This window comes from Topomyia yanbarensis, chromosome 1, assembly GCF_030247195.1.
Source record: "Topomyia yanbarensis strain Yona2022 chromosome 1, ASM3024719v1, whole genome shotgun sequence".
NCBI lineage: Eukaryota > Metazoa > Arthropoda > Insecta > Diptera > Culicidae > Topomyia > Topomyia yanbarensis.
Window position 1 is genome coordinate 11,958,945 of NC_080670.1, and position 19,737 is coordinate 11,978,681.

At 37.3% G+C, this 19,737-nt stretch overlaps 1 protein-coding gene across 2 annotated transcripts in view; it reads left to right on the top strand.

Moving 5' to 3' along the window:
* The window catches only part of LOC131676905 (scavenger receptor class B member 1-like), a 38,285-nt gene that overhangs the window by 5,452 nt on the left and 13,096 nt on the right, over positions 1 to 19,737 (top strand). For both annotated transcript variants that reach the window (XM_058956303.1, XM_058956302.1), the window contains exon 2: positions 5,042 to 5,196. In XM_058956303.1, coding sequence (XP_058812286.1) covers positions 5,154 to 5,196 — 43 coding nt within the window. In that variant the 5' untranslated portion in view covers positions 5,042 to 5,153. The remainder of the gene's footprint in view (positions 1 to 5,041; positions 5,197 to 19,737) is intronic.

Below are 19,737 nucleotides of genomic sequence, written 5' to 3' on the forward strand. Positions count from 1 at the left end.
GACAATTTACATGGAGAAAAAACACTAACTCGCATTTCCGCCCCTAGGTGGCGCTGTATGCGTCGTATTATTATTGAAAGTGAAAATAAGAAAGATAATTTAATTGCCTGCAAATTTGTCGAAGACTGCTAGTGAATCCGGCTTTGTTAAAAGAAGTTATTAAATTTTTAACGAAGTGATGTCTGAGTCAGTTTTGCATGGGGCCTAGCAGAGCATGGTTGTGTATCAGTACTCGATTCCCACTAACTATACATTTTTGTGAGATAATGGTTAGATTTAGTTGTATAGTATATTCACAAGAAGTGTAGAACATAATAGGAGTTATGTTTTGGTTATAAAATTTTAGTTCCACCTGTGACCGCATAGAGGGCGCCAACACTAACTTTTCATAGAAGTGAGATAGAATATCAAGATGTTCGGAAGAGTTATTTAAAAATTCTTGATCTACAACTTTGTGGAAGACACCTAATCTCTATCTCTTTCCGTTGAAAAGTTAGTGTTGGCGCCCTCTATGCGGTAAAATGTGGAACCAATATTTTCTAACCAAAACATGACTCGTATTACTAACTATAAATCTTCTGAACATACTATTGACCTAAACCTAACCATTATTACACAAAATGTTTAGCTCGTGCGTGTCAAGCACTGATCCACATTCATGCACCGCTAGGCCCCATGCAAAACTGACTCAGACATCACTTCATTAAAAGTTTAATAACTTCTTTTAATAAAGCCGGATCCACTAGCAGTCTTCGAAAAAGTTGTAGGCAATTAAATTATCTTTCTTACTTTCACTTACAGTGATAAAACGATGCACACAGTGCCACTTAGCGGCGAAAATGCGAGTTAGTGGGTTTTCTCCATGTAAATTGTCGAAAAATTCCATACAAACTTCAGGCACGTTAGTCCGGTAGCTAGACTTGTCCGATTTGCTTCAAATTTGCAGCAAGTACTCCTGGTGGGACTAGGAATCGACTCAGGCATGGGCCGATAGGGGTCATTTTTTTCCTGTCACTCTAATGTACACACCTATAAAAATCATGTAAATTTATGTCTCCTGACCCTGACATATACGAGCATCAAAAATCACTTTTAAGTTTGATTTTAATTATACATGACGTTCAATTTCGTAAATCACGTAATTTTACTCCACATATAGCGTTTGTTCTGAATGGCAGTAAATGTAATTTTATGTCTTTGCATGTAATGTATATGTTCATGTAAAATTAAACGGTTTGTTAAATTCTGTCATGCTTGCAATTACGTCAACGATAAAATTCATATTTTTGGCGTGTAGTCTTCGCTATTAGCTCATGTAAAATTTCGTTTCTTCTACCTAGTGTGTAAAACGTGAACAAACAATGAGTGACAATGCAAAATTAGTTTATTCTTCGATGCGATCAAACTGTGTTGCTGTTGACTTTTTGAAATGTCCAGTAAGACCATCGATTCGTGAAGTAGAGCAAATGTTCAAGGTGAATACGAAGCTCAACGTAACAGAAGTAAATGCTGTGTAATTCCATAATCTAAGTCATGCGCTACCAAAATTGGAATGTTCAAAACCACTATCCAAGCAGAATCATCTGCCTTGCAGGGAGCTAGCATCAATTCGGCGCAAGCTTAGTCCGCCCACCAAGTTAGTGTCGGATTCTGATGAGATGAAGTCGAAACGCAAGTTTCAGTTCCATCCATCCATAATTTAGTTATAGGTTTTGTGTTCTCAACTCGCAATGATTGTTTCAAACAATTTTATCCGTAGCGCAGAAAAAAATAGTTTTCACCTAAATTTTTCTTCGCTTAGAAGAAATATAGCAGGCCCAGTCCATTTAAATCCCTATATGTTGAAATCATGTAGCCTTCATATTTTCAACAAAATTGTTTGAAATGACATTATCAAAAACTTTGCTGAAGGCACCATGTCTCTTAATGTTTTTGAAAAATTAATTCACCATAATCACCTCTATGAGAATTAATCACTAATATTTCTATATCAAAGCAGGCGCTGTTTTATGTTGATAACTTCCCGAAGTTGTCAAACCTTCAAAGCCAAGGATTATTATATTAGGTGATCTTGAACGTTGAAAATTTTTTAGATCATTTATCCCACTTTAAAAGATCGCAATTTTTGACTTCATTGACATATTATACAAGAAAATAATCTATGGAGGCTTGAAAACTGTTCCATGTTGATCCTTCTTGTTTGTAGACTGGAATGACATCTGTTAGACTACTTATGTTTTTGAGTTTCCAATAATTTATCAAACTCATATTAAATTTTAGCATTTTTTCAAAAAATTTGCGATTTTCATCAAAACCCCCTCCAAACCAAATTTCTGGCTACGCCACTGTTGCAGAGCAACTCGAAACACGCCGTCGAATGTAATGACATTTTATGCAGCATCCCAGCATATAAAGACGATGCTACTATTGAAGTAAAGCTACATGACCTTGCACCACGTACTAATGATAGCATGTCAAAATAAGGAGAGATATCGTTAAGAAATATACTTGGAAGAACTTCTTCCCAAGTCTTCGCAACAGCGTGCGTGTGGTGAGAATGCCCCCGACAAAACCTATCCCCTCCTACCTGACCATCCAATGCAAATCAATCCAATTTCACATATGATAAACGAACATTAGCCACGTATCCAGGGCAGATGCCTACGTGCCAATTCTTTGATCAGCCGCTACTCCACGGACAACCTTGCGCAAAGGCTGCTAAGGTAATTCCATCCGTTATTTATTTATTTATTTATTCAAGCAAGACCGATACACAGTCGTCGTATGCTAAACCACAACCGGTTGCTAAACCAACAACCCGACGGACTTGCAGTAACTTTATTTTTAATTTTTACGTCTTGTAAAAATACGCAAAATCCATGGCTCAGTAGTGCTAACGCATTGAACCGTGTCAAATAAATTAGAAGAGAAAAAAAAATATCTTCAGCAAAATTTATGGAAATGTTCTGCTCTACAATTTTCTCGAAAAGATCGAAGTAGGCTTTGAGCAAAGTTAGATGCAAATTCCTAATGTGTCACGTTTTTTCACCGATTGAAAAATAGTTCTTGATACTACAAGTTTAGACTTTTTGTACTGAAGAAATAAGTTGTTCAAAACTGTGAAGCTTTCTTGTGCGAGTGAGCAAAATAGTGAAAATCAGTCAGTTTAGTGAAAACGTCAGCATCGGTATCGGTTTGTTACTGATTTGCAGTCAGCATCGTGACCCGGCTTCTCACCGATGCCTTCTTCGTCAACTACATCTCAAGTTTTAAATTGCTGTGGTGATCCAGCAAAGAGGCATGTTTGGAGAAAGTAGTCTTTCGGTGGTGCCATCACCCAAATAAATCTGGTGAGATCAATCCGATTTATAATAATTATAATTATCCATTTTGTTGAATATATAAAATCACTTCAATCCTACATCCCATTTTCCTTCCCTACTAACAAAATCGAACATCCGTAATACCTATGGAGATTGCGTGGGTTCCCCGTATCTTCTTAAGTAGGTATTCAACTAACATTTCCTTCCCTTTTGCGATCGTAAGGACATGGCCAGGTGTACAATGAACTATACTGTCGTATAAAAGATTTCACTGTATCAGCCACCCATGATGAGTGCGGTCGTTTTTGCTAAGCTATGCTATACAACTTTCTCGATGAGCCGATGACAGTCATTTTTTTTATTTAAAAGCTAGATTTTCTATAGCCTATTATGAAAAATTTCTTAAATAGAAATATCGCCAAAAGATGGCTCTGTTCATACATATAAACTATGTACAACATGTCAATTCGCAAATATGGATACTTTCAGCTCCATCCAATTAAATCCCTCAAAAGCATGTTTTGAACCACTATTCGAGGTTCAGCTTGTTGCTAGTGCTTTTTATGCCGTTTTGCTTGACCCCAAAACTGAACCTGACGTAGTTTCGCTTCAAGTAAAAATGACGTTTGTCATCCTAACTAACTAGACTGTAACGAACTTCGTCCACGCCATTTTGCTATTGTACTCTCATACTTTAATATCATGGCCAACACAGTAAATTCTTGGAACGTCACGGAAAATATTAATCGGTAACTAGCTAATGTGATCTTTACAGCTCATAACTATTATTAAAGGTATAATCCAATCATACGAAAGGTCTAGCACGGTCAATGGTGCTTCCTTCCATGTGTTTCCTAGTGAGGCTCAACCAACTATGAAAAGTCTAACTAATCTAGCTAAGTTTATTCAGTCAAACTCAGTAGGTAGTATCCCATTTATCGTTGATTTGAATACTTTACGTTGACGTCACAAATGACTTGAGTGTTCGATTTTGACAGTTCGCTTGTACTGTTTACAAGTACTTAGAAAAATTCTTATCGATTTGATCCGGGTCAATCTAGTCTTCTACAAAAACTTTCTAAATCCATGTAAACAGTACTAGGGAACTTTCAAGAAAAGTGAAGTTAACTGTTTCAGACTGACACTGTCAGTAAAGAACCTAATAGTCCGTTAGAGTTTACACAACCCAAAAAAGCTCAAATCCAGAATTCGAAAATGAGAAATGTTTACGATTGTTACGACAGATAACTCCAATAACATTCAATTACATTACCGCCCTACAAGGTAAGCAAGCAGGAAGTTGCCGAACAGTTGGGAGGAAGAAATAATTATTCAATTTTAAGAGGGTACTTATTTTATTTCCCATTAGTGGATGATGAAGCAGGTTACCATTTTACATAACTCATCCGGCTTCATCATCCCGCGGTGGGGACGCAATCCAACCCAGTGCCCTACTAGCGGGTACGAGTGTGTTGACAAATTGACCGCCGCAGTACCACTCACTTATCGTCAGCATTCCGCTGTGCGGACTGTTGTGAAGAGAAACCGGGCGCTATTGTTTGCGTTGAATTTCCATTTCTGCTATCCCTGCTGGTTGCCAGGCCAGGCTTGCCCGGGAGGGTACTTCCAGGAGTTGTTTTTATTGTACAAACATTCAAGTTAGATATGTTCGGTTCGTTTTTTCCCCGTAGCCTAACAATACTTTTTTTTATTTGCAGAAATTACCGCACGATGACAGTTTGAATAGCATTCTATGTTTTAATTGCACTTGTTGGTTGAGAAATCTGTGTCTCGTGTTGGATCTAAACGTAGTATCGATAAGGCAAAACAATGACGACAACGCCGGTTTTCCCGCTGGATGCCGGACAAAAACGTAAGTATTTTTTTTAATATGCTCCCGTCTAAGTTTTGGGTTATGTATTACACGCTTAATTATTTCTGGCCAATTTCGTTTTTTTTTGTTTCGAGATTTCGAGCAGCAAACAGTTTTTCGGCTGAGATCTCACCAAAAGTGACGTTGGTGAGCAGAGAATCGGAAAATATTTCGTTGAAAATCAATAAACGAACGAACACTTTGGTGATATATGAGTTTCTAACTGTGCTAATTACATGGCTGTGTGGAAATTTTAGAGCTGAACTGTGTGTGTAGTTGGACACCGAAGTGTGGCGTGATTCGTTTTTATGTCGACTCTAATGCTGTCGGCCGTTTATTTGATCTAATTCGTACTAATAACCGTTTTTATTCACCTGCGTCTTGGTCCATTAGATGACACTTGTCGTTTAGTCGAGCGAGACAGCAATGAATCAACTGGCCTTAAAAGCTATTTACGTAAAAACAGAATACTTTCGATGTTTGCTGACGTCAACAGTGTCGGTATTTGGGTAAAACCCCCACTAATACCACTCGTAGACAAAAGGGTTAGAGTCCTTTCAAAACATAATCGCTGTTCCATATTAGGAAGAAAGCAGAATTTAAATAGATTATTCATAATTCCGGAAATTCTTGAATGATTTATTGATCGGACTTCGTCATAATGAAGTCATCCCTTGCGGTGACGATTTTGACACCACGAACCGAATGTCAACGACGAACAGTGCCCCCCCCCCCTGTGTGTTTGCTATTGTCCAGTGGAATTTGTTTTGTTTGCAAATCATTCTGCACCTGACCCTGCTCCTGCTATACCCTTCAGCTCTGGAAAAAGCCCTATGGTGACTGTACTGACGGTAACTAGCGGGATCCGGCACCGTATGACACACGCGCGGTCCTGCGAAACCCCCTCCCTTTCAATGAGATGTGAAACTGCAGGAAATCGAATTAATTTTATGACAGTTGACCCTTTTGTTAATCTTATTAGCGCGGTGTTTTGCAACCCTCTCGGTGTGCAGTGTGCATTCTAGATGCGAGCACGGATGTACACATGCAAGTAGATTTGTTTATTTTTTATTGCCCTGCGGGCACGGAACACTGGAGAGCGATTAAAAGAAGGGTCCTTCCAGGGTAGGCTGCGCTGTGTATGTACATGTGGCGAAGGAAAAATGGAAGAATTATACGTCACGTGCTGACTGTTGACTTCATCGGGTACCGGGAGGGGTCTCTTCAAGGATGTTCGGTAGTATACTGTATTTAGCGGCTAGCGGCTCCGGGCAATAAAGGGATGAGTTATGAGTATCACGTGAATATATTACGGTATCTTAGTGTACAGCTTACGAATGCATATCTCCGGGGAGGGTCACATTTAATTATGTGCGCTGATAGTTAAATCGTGCCGGATGATTGTGTACACACGTGCGCGCATCTATAATCTTTTGTAATGATCAAATCTCACGCGAGGCCAATGTCATGCTAAGTTCTGTGAAGTTGCGCACTGTTAGGTACAACTATGCTCGTCATACGGACAGCAGAGGAACTAAATTCTCTGTACTCGAGCAGAAGCATGGGAAAAGAAATTCAACCCGGATTTCACTGAAAATCAAATCGACGTTTGGCACTGCAGCCTTACCAAGTTTGAAGATGTTTCTTACATTATAGAAGAAACCTGTAATATTTTGCTTTCTATTCTATAGTGCTCAGAAATGTCACACACGAGAATTTCAAAACAGGAAAAGTTACGAGCCACCCCAACAAATATCTTGTATGGCAAGCAATTTACACCTACCAAACTTTTTTAACACATGGATTAACGCACCTATTTTTGGTCTAATAAAGAAATTTAACGCCAAGACTTGATGGAATGGTTGAAAAATTTCGTTTACTACGTAAAGTTCCGCATCTTGGTGTGTTTTAGGCTGACAAAAAAGGGGATATTGACAACATCGGGACATATTTTTTACATTTCTTATAAAAGAAATGTATAGAATTCGCTCAAACTTTGAAGATTTTTTCCGAGGCCCGGAGGGCCGAGTCTTATATACCAATCGACTCAGCTCGACGATTTGGGACAATGTCTGTCTGTGTGTGTGTGTCTGTGTGTGTGTGTATGTAACGGACAAATTCTCATTCGTGTTTCTCAGCAATGGCTGAACCGATCTTATCCAAACCAACTTTAAATGAAAGAACTAAAAAACAGTATGAACGCTATTAATTTGTTTTTGATTCCGATGTTTAGTTTCCAAGATATGAATGCTTGAATGTGTAAAAATGGCGTTTTTTGCAGTTTTTTTAAATTATCTGCCGAAATTGACAATAAAGATTAACAATTTATATGTTTTTAGATAGCTTTAACGAATACCTTTCGAACAAGCTATAGATTGTTGAAATCGGACTATTATCAAAAGAGATATTTAACATTAAATGCGAACGAAAGATTTTTATCATTTCCCATTGCCAGAAGTATGACCAAAAACATGTAATCTATTATTAACGCCAAAACGGCTTATTTTAGGTCAATAATATCTTCGGAGAATTTAATGGAGGTAATATGCCCTTTCTTTTGGTATTGTGCTTTTGCTGATTAATCCCCCTATGAGTGAGATATTTTCACAAATTTTCTTGGAAGTGATTATATCGAAATGATGTCTTCAGCAAATTTGTAGCTCTTACTTTTGCGAATAACTTTACTGAAGACTTTAAATATCTATTTTGAATACTTTAAAAGTTATGGCTTTGTCGCCTATTTATTGTTCAATATAGTAATAATCCATTGAAATAAGCTAAACATTATTTCGATAAAACGAATTTTGTATTTCATTTTACTATCTACAACCGCTAGAGATAATCACCGAACACTTCCAAGTTGTCTGGAAGGAACTTGATAACTTATCAGTACAAAAATGTTCATTTGTGCAAACCTTCTGACTGCAATTTTTCTAACTTATAACCATCGGATCGATCTGAAACATATCGGAAAATGAAAGCGAAATAAATAACTCCAAGCAACGGCGTAGCCAAGAGAAGGTTTTGGGGTTTAACACCATACAACCCCCCCCCCCCCACACACCCAAAAAAATATTGGATTGAAGTTGAAAATTTGTTGATGCAGACTGATTTAATTAAATTTTACAATAACAATTATCTGATTCCTGGATTGATAACCTGTTGTTGTAAACATCATGAGGACTTTTGATAAATTGTCGGAATGGGGTCCTGATATGTAACTGATCTATTGGTCTTGATCTTATAGTTGTCTAATAGCATCAATATCAAATTCCTGCCTGAAAACATTCCAATAGAAAATTCCAGGGTTCTGTAATCAATCATAATTCCCAGATTTATTTTCAAATTGAGCTCGCTTTTGTAGAAATGTACTGTAATAAGGGTCTTTATTTAATAGGAAGCGAAGTTTGATTTAATGTCTATGAAATATAGAATTGCTCACCAAAAATGCATAACTTTCAACATTTGCTAAAAATGTTTTTGCCTTTTTAATTCACTCTAAAATTCGTCAATCTAATCCCGACCCGGATGGCCGAGTGTCATATGCCAATCGACTGAGTTCGTCGAGATCGGAAAATGTCTGTGTGTGTATGTATGTGTGTGTATGTGTGCATGTGTAAAAAAATGTGACCTCTGTTTCTCAGAGATGGCTGGATCGATTAGCACAAAGTTAGTCTCAAATGAAAGGTACAAGCTTCCCATCGGCTGCTATTGAATTTTTTATTGATTGGACTTCCGGTTCCGGAGCTACGAGTTGAAGAGTGCAATCACACAGCAAATTCCCATATAGACTGAAATGAAAAATTTTCAAAATCAAATTTGTATTTTTGCTATGACTTTAAAATGCGTGAAACATTGAGATGTTTGACAAAAATTGACTTCTTTGGACTTTGGTACATTTTTGCCTGTCTCATATAGAAAGGTTATGCAATCACTCCAAAAATCGTCAATTATACCGGCCCGGAGGGAGTATGCAGTGAGGGGTTGCTACTTTAAAATTAAAACTAGTTTAAAATTACTTAACAAGTTGAAAAATTTCGGCAGGACCTGGACCTCCCGGATCTTTCTTCATGATCCGCCGCTGGTTTCAAGCGATGTTTCAGTATCACATAGTATCTCAAGATCGTGGCTGTCGATCCATTGTATGTATGTGCAAATCGCACTGAACATGTAATATTCATATCCACCATTGTATTGAACATAACCAGCCATGGAATCGTAGTCTGGACAAATGAGAAAAGCACAATTGCACCACTAGGTGGATTAAAACAGGTTTTTATTTTGCGAATGCGTCGAGTTGAGACGAAAACGTAATATGATTAATAACGAGGATAACACTTTCCGAATGTAGAGAGAAATTTATGAAAAATGACGATTTCCATTCGACTCTAGCAGGTTCTGATCGATTTTGATGAGCTTTTGATTTTTGTTTTATGACCAATTATATGTATAGGTCAAATGTTTAAAAACAGTTATTTTAGGTCAAGATAGCATCATTTTGAAACCGCCAATTTCGGAGGTTTAGTATCTTCGATGAGTTTTACAAACGTTAAACAGGGCATCATTTGATAAAATAATGTTGACGGTATATCGTCCAAGAAAGTCTCAACAAATTCGCTAAAGACACGAACTCTGTTACTATTTCCTGAAAAATTAATTCTGAATAATTTTAAAACTTCAAACATTACGGTTTCGGAATTATGCCGTTTGGACAGTATGATCGATTTTCACCAAACCGAATTTCTGGCTACGCCGCTGATTTCAAGTAAGTAGAGCATGTTTTCCTTATCATGAAGATGGAAATATGCAAAAATAAAAAGTTCATCATAATCAGAAATAGTTATCAGACTATATCAAGGGACGAGAAGAATATTTTAACAGCTTCAGTTTATTATAAAGAAAAAAATTGCCCGATTTAGTCAATGTCCCCATTTTGTCAGCCTAAATTACGCCATGAGACTGATAAAAATGGGTCTTTATTGTATGTATTATTCGCTGTGTTTCACATTAATAGGTACATTTCATTTTTGGAGATTTTTTATTGCATCGTACTACAACAATTTTTAGGTTATTTTTCAAGGGGTTATTTTATAGAATTCTTCCAAAATTTGGCGAACCTATTCCAATTCGTATACCAATTAATTGGTATACTTAAGGATTTATATGTTGCAGATAGAGAAAATACAGAAATTTTCAGCTTTTTTCCTACACAATATTACGAAAGCTTATTAAACAATTTTTCCTAATAAGTTTGTGAAAATTATAAACTATTTGAAATTTTTTAATAGTTTTATTTATTATTTAACCGTGATTTTTTAATAAATAGTGACCATCGCTTCACAACGTAGTCTATTTTTCATGGCTTGCGGTGAGCACGATCTCTCGAATTGCTGAACTGAAAATTATGGAATAGAAATTAATTTTTAGTATTCTTTACAGATTTAACTCGCCGCGCAGATAGCTCTGAATTAGACCCGCTGGTGCCCTAAGACGATTTCGCTAGATTTTCAGAGCACTGTGCACCCAGTGCATTAACGCAAGTGACGGAAGGTTATCGAAAAGTTTCGTGAAAATGAAAATTCCAGTAATGATGATGATTTTCCCAAACGGTTCGTTTTCGTGAGGTTTTTATTTGTTCTTTGGCATTAGGATTAGCTATAATAATTCAAATCAAGGATACTACTGGGAAGTCACCTTTAGAAAAAGTCGATGTCGAAGTAAAATTTGGAACTATGCACGCATGCACTTCAGAGATAGTGTGATATCAGAAGCTGCGATTTCATTTCAACGCTTTTTTGTGAATAGGGCGATACTTACAAAAGTAAACATAAGGCTTTTTTCATACATGCGAATGAGGGCTTTGAAACGCAACAAATTAACCTAAAAATTTTGATTCTACGATATTGCTTTCTTAAACTACAGCAAAAAATACAACGGGCGAAACTGTATTTTTGTTTGTTTATTTAAAGTTTTGCCCTTTACGCTCCATGCAAACAAACAGGGCGATACTTTTTTTGCTAGCAGTTTAGAGGCGAAACTGTTATTTTCGTATTTTTTAGGATTATCAAGCTGATACCAGCTGTAAATAGTAACAATGATCTCTATTAAAAAACACGGACGAAATCGGTGGTGTAGAACGGTAGTTATTGTAAGAAAATGTAAGGGCGATACTTCAATGCTGATAGGTGGGACCGAAAAAGTAAACAATCGCCAAAGGAGCGATACTATCATTTTGTCAATTTCAATAGCAAAAACAAATTTTAATTTAATAATTTCAAATACTTTATGAAGTTTTGGGTTTCGATCACTGAATCATGCAATCTAGGATGTAAAAAAACACAATAGTTCTAAAATAGGAAATAAAACCAAGTCTGGAAATATTCACTGTTGATTTGCTTTGAATGGTATCACTGCTAGTATCGCCCTTTTCAAGAAAAAGCGTTGATTTCTTAGTTCTCAGTCGCGTTGGAAATTTGAGTAAAGTATAAACTTCAAATCGATTAAAAAAAATTTCGATTTTTTTTGGCTCAGTGCAATATATAACCCCTTTAGGAAAATTCAGTTTTCCCATCACAATATAGATATTTTATTACCAGAGCATTAACAATAATTCGTTGGTATGTCTATTTTATGGGCCATTTTTTCGCTTTCCCATTGATTTGGTTTGAGATTTCTAGCACTGGTGTTGTCTTATGCTGATTTGAGCGATTCTCTGAGTCTGTGTTATCAAAAACATCGCGAAGCATCAAGTTCTAAATGTTCTCAAACGATATAATATCCGAAGAGTGATAAGAGTTATAAGAAATGTCTCATCACACTGTTAGGTGGATTAAAATCGTTTTTCCTTTAATATATGGAAGCTGTTAAATATTCGTCTTTAGTCCCTAGACAAAGGCTCATCACCCTTTTTGATTATTGAGAATAAATTTCCAATGCAAAATCTGAAAAAAATATTGTCTTATTATGCATCTGTGATAAGAAAAATATGCTTAAGAAAGGATTTACACGAATTCGATTTGATTCGCTCATAGTTTGCTTCATTTGAGGCTGACTGAATGGGTCAAAAAGCAAAATCAGAGGTTGACAAAAAAGGTGCCTGATAAAAAAGTAGAATGAATAATGCATATCAAATTACTTGGTGCTACAGTGATTTTGTACTTTTCAAGTGACCTAGTATAGGTTGTAGATCTCGCCAAATGCAACACAGGACAATGTTTGTAAAATGTTGTATACCCTCAAAATCTTGATTTATAACAAAAAACTATTTTTCGGAACCTTCGGCATCAAAATATTTCTCCGCGATAATTTTTCAACCCATTTTAACTTTTTTGAGTGTTCTAGAAAGAAGAAGAAATGACCTTTCCAGCGGTATGCTATGTATTATGTTCTTTTGTCAAAGATACTTTGCTGATGTGGGTCAACAATATGATAACAGTCATAGTTTTGCGATTTTTCCATGAAAATTAAAAAAAACTCAAGATTCTTATAAAGAAGCGTCTTTGTTTTAATAACATTTAAGAGAAAGCATTCAATTTCGCATCCAACAACCTATTTATTATCAAAATCGAATGAAAAATGGTAGAGTTATTAATTTTTTTCCAAATACGAATCTTGCTCGCATGTACTCTTAAGGGGTTAGTGAGGTATTGTCTCGCAATATAAGATGCCATAATTATACCTTCCGTTATTTTTTTCCAATTTCAAGCTCAAAGTTCACACACATACTTTTGGATGTATACGTAATCGAGCAAAAAAAATAACTTTTTGGAAATTTTATATGAGACTGTCCCCTTAAAAGTTCATGCGTGCAGGTTTCTAATTTGGAAGCAAATTAATAACTCTGCCATTTTTCAACCGATTTTGATCATAATTAGGTGATTGGATGCGGAAAATAGAAATTTAGGGAGAAAATTTAACCCTTAAATGCGCAATGTTGCTTCAAAACAATATTGCAAAAATCATCTCAAATTTATTAGAGTTACGTATTGAAGCTATGAGACAATATTCACAAAATTTGAAAAAATTGATTTGCGCCTTTAAGGGTTAAACAAAGACGCTTCCTAATAAATATGTAGAGCAATTTTCATATTATTAATGAAAAATCGTAAAATAATGGGTACTTTCATATTGTTGTCCGAAAACCGCATAGTACTTTTAATAAAAGTACAAAGTAGCATTCCGTTGGAAAGGTAATTTCTTTTTCTTTCCAAAACACTTAGAGAATTTAAAATCTGTTGAAAATGACCGCAAAGAATTTTTTTCGTGCTGAAAGTCCTGAAATTTTTTTATTTTGCTATAAATGAAGGTTTTGAGGGTATATTAAATTGATTAAACGTGGTTTTGTGTTGTATTTTGCGAGATCTACAACCATCAACAGACCACTGTAAAAGAACTTTCAATTTTTGTTTGCAATAAAATGCGCAAAATGAACAGAAACAATAAATTAATTGAATGTCTTATAAAAATAAATAAAAGTGTCTTTTTGGTGGTATCCAACGGGAAAAGCAGATTGAAATGGTAAATTAGGCGGAAGCTATTATGTGATAAAATTCCCCTCAGACACAGGATTCGAACCCGTAACCGTTGGGATTCCGGTCCAATGCACAAACCCTTAGAGTATCTCTGGGGTATGATGACGTCCCAGAAAGAATACATGACAGTCTTCATTAGCTCTGTCACCCACCGGCGCACGATGGGTAATGAGCTAAAATTTGACACCAGACGGTAATAAAAATCCGGGCCTATATCTAGCGTGGAAATTAAAAAGATCAAATGTCTTTGGTGGCAGCTGCGGTTGTGTATGATCTCGCCTGTACGATCACTGTCGCCAGTGCGATATTCATGTGTTCTTTCTAACACGTCGTCATATCCCAGGGATAGCATAAACATTTGTGCATTGGGCCGGAGTCCCAAGGGTTGCAGGTTCGAATCCTGCCTCTAAGGGGAATTTTTAATACACCCAAAACTCGGCCGTAATACCTTTACGGTAATAAGAAAAAAATGCTCTAATAGCAACACGTTTCATGCTAAAACGGTCACAACAAAAAATTCCTCAAACGGCAATACCAACACATTCAAATCTTCTCTGCGTCGCACTCATGTTTCATCAATTCTTATTCAGTAAATATTATCGCGTCGGATTGTCTGGAAGTGTGTAGCACTTCGCTTGTCATTGTATTGCGCATCAAGTGAAGTGAACACTATGTGGACAAAGACGAGATTCGATTGTCTCTACACGACACATTCCGTATTTGAAGATCGGCTCACACTCGGCTAGCTTCAAAGCACAGTCAGAAAAAACGACTCGGAATAGTGGTGGGGTATTTCGGCTGGTGTTAAATTGAAATTTCTTTTCTATCACGGACGTTAACAGCAAGGTAGCGACTGCACAAAACATGAACCATAGGTCTTGCTTCCCGTCATGTACGGGAAGCAAGACCTATGGTTTGGATCCACGTATCCGAACCGAGGGTCCGGATCCAGACACTTGTCTGGATCCAAGCACCAGGGTCTGGTTCAGGTCCGGACTTGGTAAGGGGAAAAGGGGATGGGCTAGATCCGGGTACTGGTCCGGATCCGGGTACTGGTCCAGATCCGGGAGCTGGTTCGGATCTGGGCATGTGTCTGGATCCGGGAGGTCTGGATTTGGCGACTGGTCCGGATCTGGCAGCAAGGCCGGATCCGGAAACCGCCTAAACTTTTTATTCCACTATCCAACCTACCCAGTAAAAATCCGTAATTCTGGCTGGTTTCTGCCAATATTGGGGCAGATTCCAGCCTGAATTTGGTCAGAGATACGCCAGGATTCCGGTTGGTTTGGCTCGGTACTAATACTATCATAGCAATCGACCGAATTATCCTACATCCGAACAGAACCGAGGTTGACACATACTGAAAAAGTGTTTGATTATGTGATGCGCATACATGAACAGCAACCGAAATTCGTCATTTCACCGTTTACTACCTTTGCGGGAATATGAGTTTAATACCGCAATGCGCAATTGCGTGGTCTGTTACCGAAAACACAATACAATCTTACCCAAAAGTAATAGAAACATACCCGTCGGATTTTGGGTGTATAATTGCTTACGCTTAACTCCCCATTTCGTTGTTTTCCTCGTTGGATACCACCAAAAAGTCTTAAATAAGGTATTGGCACTTACGTCAAAAACAAAAAAAAAAGAATTATTTGTTGACCAAAAGTGATATTATATCTGAAACCAACAAAATGAACATTGTGAAAAATTGTACGATTCATGTAATATAAATATGGCATAGATGAATTGAATGTTCAAATTGAATGAAAAATTTAATACAAGTAATTAAAAACAGGTAAACAAATAAAATAAGTTAAATGAATATAACTAATTCACAATGTTAATACATAAAAAAATTAAATAAAATTAGTAAAACAAATGAAAATATAAATAAAAATATGAAAATGTATGAAATGAATGAAATGACTGCTATGGATAAAATAATTTTTAATAATAAAACAAATAAAAAAGCATTAAGGGAGGGGGGTACTGATGAACTGGTTCATGATTCTTAGTAAATTAGTCACGATCTATCTTGCGTCTGAACCGTTCAATTTATATGTATATTCTGTTCGGGGAAGTTGTTGTCTTTAGGATTGCGCTTCTACCGGAATACACGGCTAAGTGTTTAATTTGCCTACAAGTAAAATACAACATTTATTTTCCATAGTAGTTTGGATAGAGACTTTTTGTCTTCAGCAAAGTTGTAGCTTGTGTTACTGCGAAAAAAAATTGATGCGGACGTCGTAGCTTTAATAGTTTTCAAGTTATGGATCTTTTTAAATGGAAAACCCCTTAAAATAAGTTTTCTCATGATAACTTTATTCACTATTTTTTCAAGTTCTTTCTAACTTCAGCAAAGTTATTTGCTTTATTAAAAGGCGTATGTTTGCGAAACAAATTTTGCTTCCTATCTGTTGAGATTAAATACATATTTCAATTCTTCTGATTATTTGAGTGTTAGAGAAAACAACATTATAAGATACTGAAAGTATCAGCATTATTCTTTCCTATAGCGGTGGAGTTGTTAGTATTTCGCAATTTCGTTCCATATGCAATATTGTCAATTAGGAATGTTTGAAGATCAAACACTACACACTCGCATATTAACACATTTAGTGAGGGCCGTAAATAGGTAAAACTAATCAAATAAAATGTTTATTTTACCATAAGTTCCCACAGAAAACTCCACCTCAAATATATTTCCCAATTCGTTCACACGCATTTTGAATTCCAAAGATGTGCGAAGAATAAGAAAGAAAAGAAAAATATCTACAACAGTCTAACTAATCACCATTAGCTCGAATTGCTTCAATTTGTATCTCCGTGGATCTCTACCTCCCGCAAAAACACTCACGTGTAAGCTTTAAAAACTTGCCGAAAGAAATATTCACGTGCGTTTGACAAATCATTTCCGTAAACTCATTAGCATATATACTTAAGAATTCCAAGCAAACATCCCACTCAATGAGAAAAAAAAAAACAAACAATTTCCAATATTGTCACCACGAGCTCTTTATTTCCCCGCCGGAGTACTCCGGCGAATGATTCGTCATCGCCGCTCAGAATGCTTTCTTCGGCTGATTCTGTTCTGTCGGCGGCGGTACGATTTGTTTGCCGCTAATAAAAAGCTATTTACGCAACCTCGGGATTCCTGATGGGGTGCTGACAAAGTCCCCAAGCTTACGAGATGTTTATTGGCAGTCAATAAAGGTGACAGCGGCTTGGCGAGGAACAGAATAGAGCCGGCAACACGAGAGGTTGCGTGAGCACAGCAGAGAGACCCTCGCGACCTTCGCCACCATCCCGGCGTCGATGGGGGATTTTTTGTTATTGCTGTCACTTTCACTTGTAGCTTTTATCTCTTTCCCGATTTGAGTTCCCTCCTCCATCTTAGAATCAGCAATAGAATAGGAAATAAACCCGTGGAATCACAATCGAAGATAATAAAACGCAGTCACTGTGTACAACCGCATTAGACAAAAGAATCAGGAAATGGCAGGAAAAGCACTGCCTACTCCGAGACTTACGGGTTTAATGGATTGATAATGATAATCTGCAGTCGACTCATCATTCCGCAACTCGACTGTATACAGTAGCAGCCGGTAGAGATGATTAGCATATAATAATTAGAATCGATCGGGCCATTCGCTGCCAACCTTCAGATTATACGCAAACAGCTGAGAGCACGCGAAACTCGTAACTTTCGCGCGGAGCCCTTTTTCACCGCCGCAGAAAAGCAGAGAAGCTTCGGGTTCGTCGCACATTAGTCCGCCCTCCAGTTGAAGTCACTTCCTATGTTGTTTGCGCTCGGTTATATGTTTATTTTTTGCACCGACGTGAGACGGTGCACGTAAGGGTTTTTACGACCGATGCACGTCAGATAGAGGTACCTATAGGCCAACTGGTACAACACATACACATATCGCTTATTTGGGTCCGCACTGGAACTGGAACTGCTGTACCCAAATCCGACCGAATGAGCGTCACCATATGCCGCGTCGTCGTCGTTGGTTCAACAAAGTCATTATCGGTGTGTGATGGATGGGTTGTCGGGGCAGGGCAGGACACCAGACGCGGCGAAGAGCGAAAAGCCGCGAGTCATCGCTTACTGAGTGTTATGATAGTTTTGGCCTTGCATTTGCCGTCGAATGTCACAATTGGACAGCCAGCAGTCAGCCGCGGTCGTTGATGCGTGTTTTTATTGTGCTTTTTCCATTTCTTGTCGCGCGGCGTTCGTCGCTGATCGGTCTGTTGGGCAGTTCGCAGAAAGCATCCGTCGGAAGGATCGGTTCATTTTTTTTGTTGGTTTTGTTTATGCGATCATCAAGAACTCGTAAGTGGTATAACCGTACTGGCAGGTAGGTGTGGGCAAGATTTGTTCCGGAATACATATGGCACAGCACGTTTTGCGGAAGCGAAGCGGTTTTACACGTGCCGCTTTGACGTTGAAGGTATTCAAATTTGTGAACACGAGGGGTTTGTCAAGTTGTGGAGGGCATAGTTTAGTAACGGTGGTACTAGAGGAGTGTCTTTTTCGTAGAGGAATGTTTCGAATATTTCAATATTGGGAACACTCCGAAACTCTATCATGAAACAGTTCACGAATCTGAAAATTTAGAGATCTGTGAATTTTTTCACGTGAAAATTATAAGATCATGAATATTTGATTAACTAAATCTTGAATGTGGAAAAGTATTTCATGATTTTGTGAACGAACACGAATGGTCAATTGAGACTTATATACAAGGAATCATCAACCACTTCACGAAGCATGTATGGATCAGTTTGATTTTGTGAAACACAACCTCGAACTCCAGATCATGATCAAGATGTAATAATCCAATGCAAATCAGTCCAAGGTATGACATATACGAACATTGGTCACGCACGCAGGATGGATTCCCACGTGCCAAATAAATAAATAAAAATCATAAAAAACCCACGGCTCAGTCATGCTAACGCATTGAGTTGTGCCAAATAGGGAAAGGGAAAAACATGGGGAACCTCATTTGTATTTATGTTTGAAAATACAAATATACTACTTACTACTTACACACATGCATAATGCAATCTCCCAAGATAACAACAATTTTCCTTGATGAACAGCTCATGACATGAAGAATGCCAATTTTTATTAACATTCTTGCAACAAATACATAAATATTACTGCTTCTATTCAGGGCGTGGTGTTCTGGCACCCTTGGCAGAGTGTAAATTTTGCGTCCCATTTGTGTTTCCTTTGGCTCCTTGTCAGTTCAACTTTCGAATAATAATTTAATGGGTTAGAGATTTTTTCTAAAAACATCTTTCTAACCAGAAAAAAGAGACGAATAACCCATAGGTTAAAACCTCCAAATTAAAAAAAATAAACCAAAACAAGCTTTGTGAAATTCTTAATTCATTCACTGCAGTTTTGTTTGTAATATCATCATTACGGTGTTTGAAAATGGACAGACGTGTTCTCGGGACATTTTGTGAAATCATTTGACAAGATTCTTCTTCGAAAAGTTGTTGTAAATCATACATATTGAATTAAGTCGTAACATATTCTTCTTTCGAATCAAAGATAATCCTCTAAGTATTCTAAAGATGTCGAAAGAACTGACACAGAAATATTCAGTCGTGAAAGGTATTTTGAAAGTACGACAGGATAAGGTAAGCATTGCGCTATTTCATCTAAAACAAACAAATGACACTACTGGCGATAATTTTTTTATAAAAGAATACCGCGTCTACAAACCCGCACACAAAGTTGAAATCGACGGCGTGACCGATTCGAGCTTATCTGGCGTAGACTGAAGTACGCGGTTTTCTGCTTCAAGAACCCGTTGCTCCAGTGAGCAAATATTTTGAACGGCAAAAGCCCGGTGTGACAAGTGCGTAGAGAATCTTTAGGATGACGCTTGCATTAGGAATGCTGAATAGCGTTTCTATTGTTAGGAGGGTATATAACAGCTCGAAAAAGCGCTGATACAAAGCTCAAGCAAGCAGCGCTTCCAGG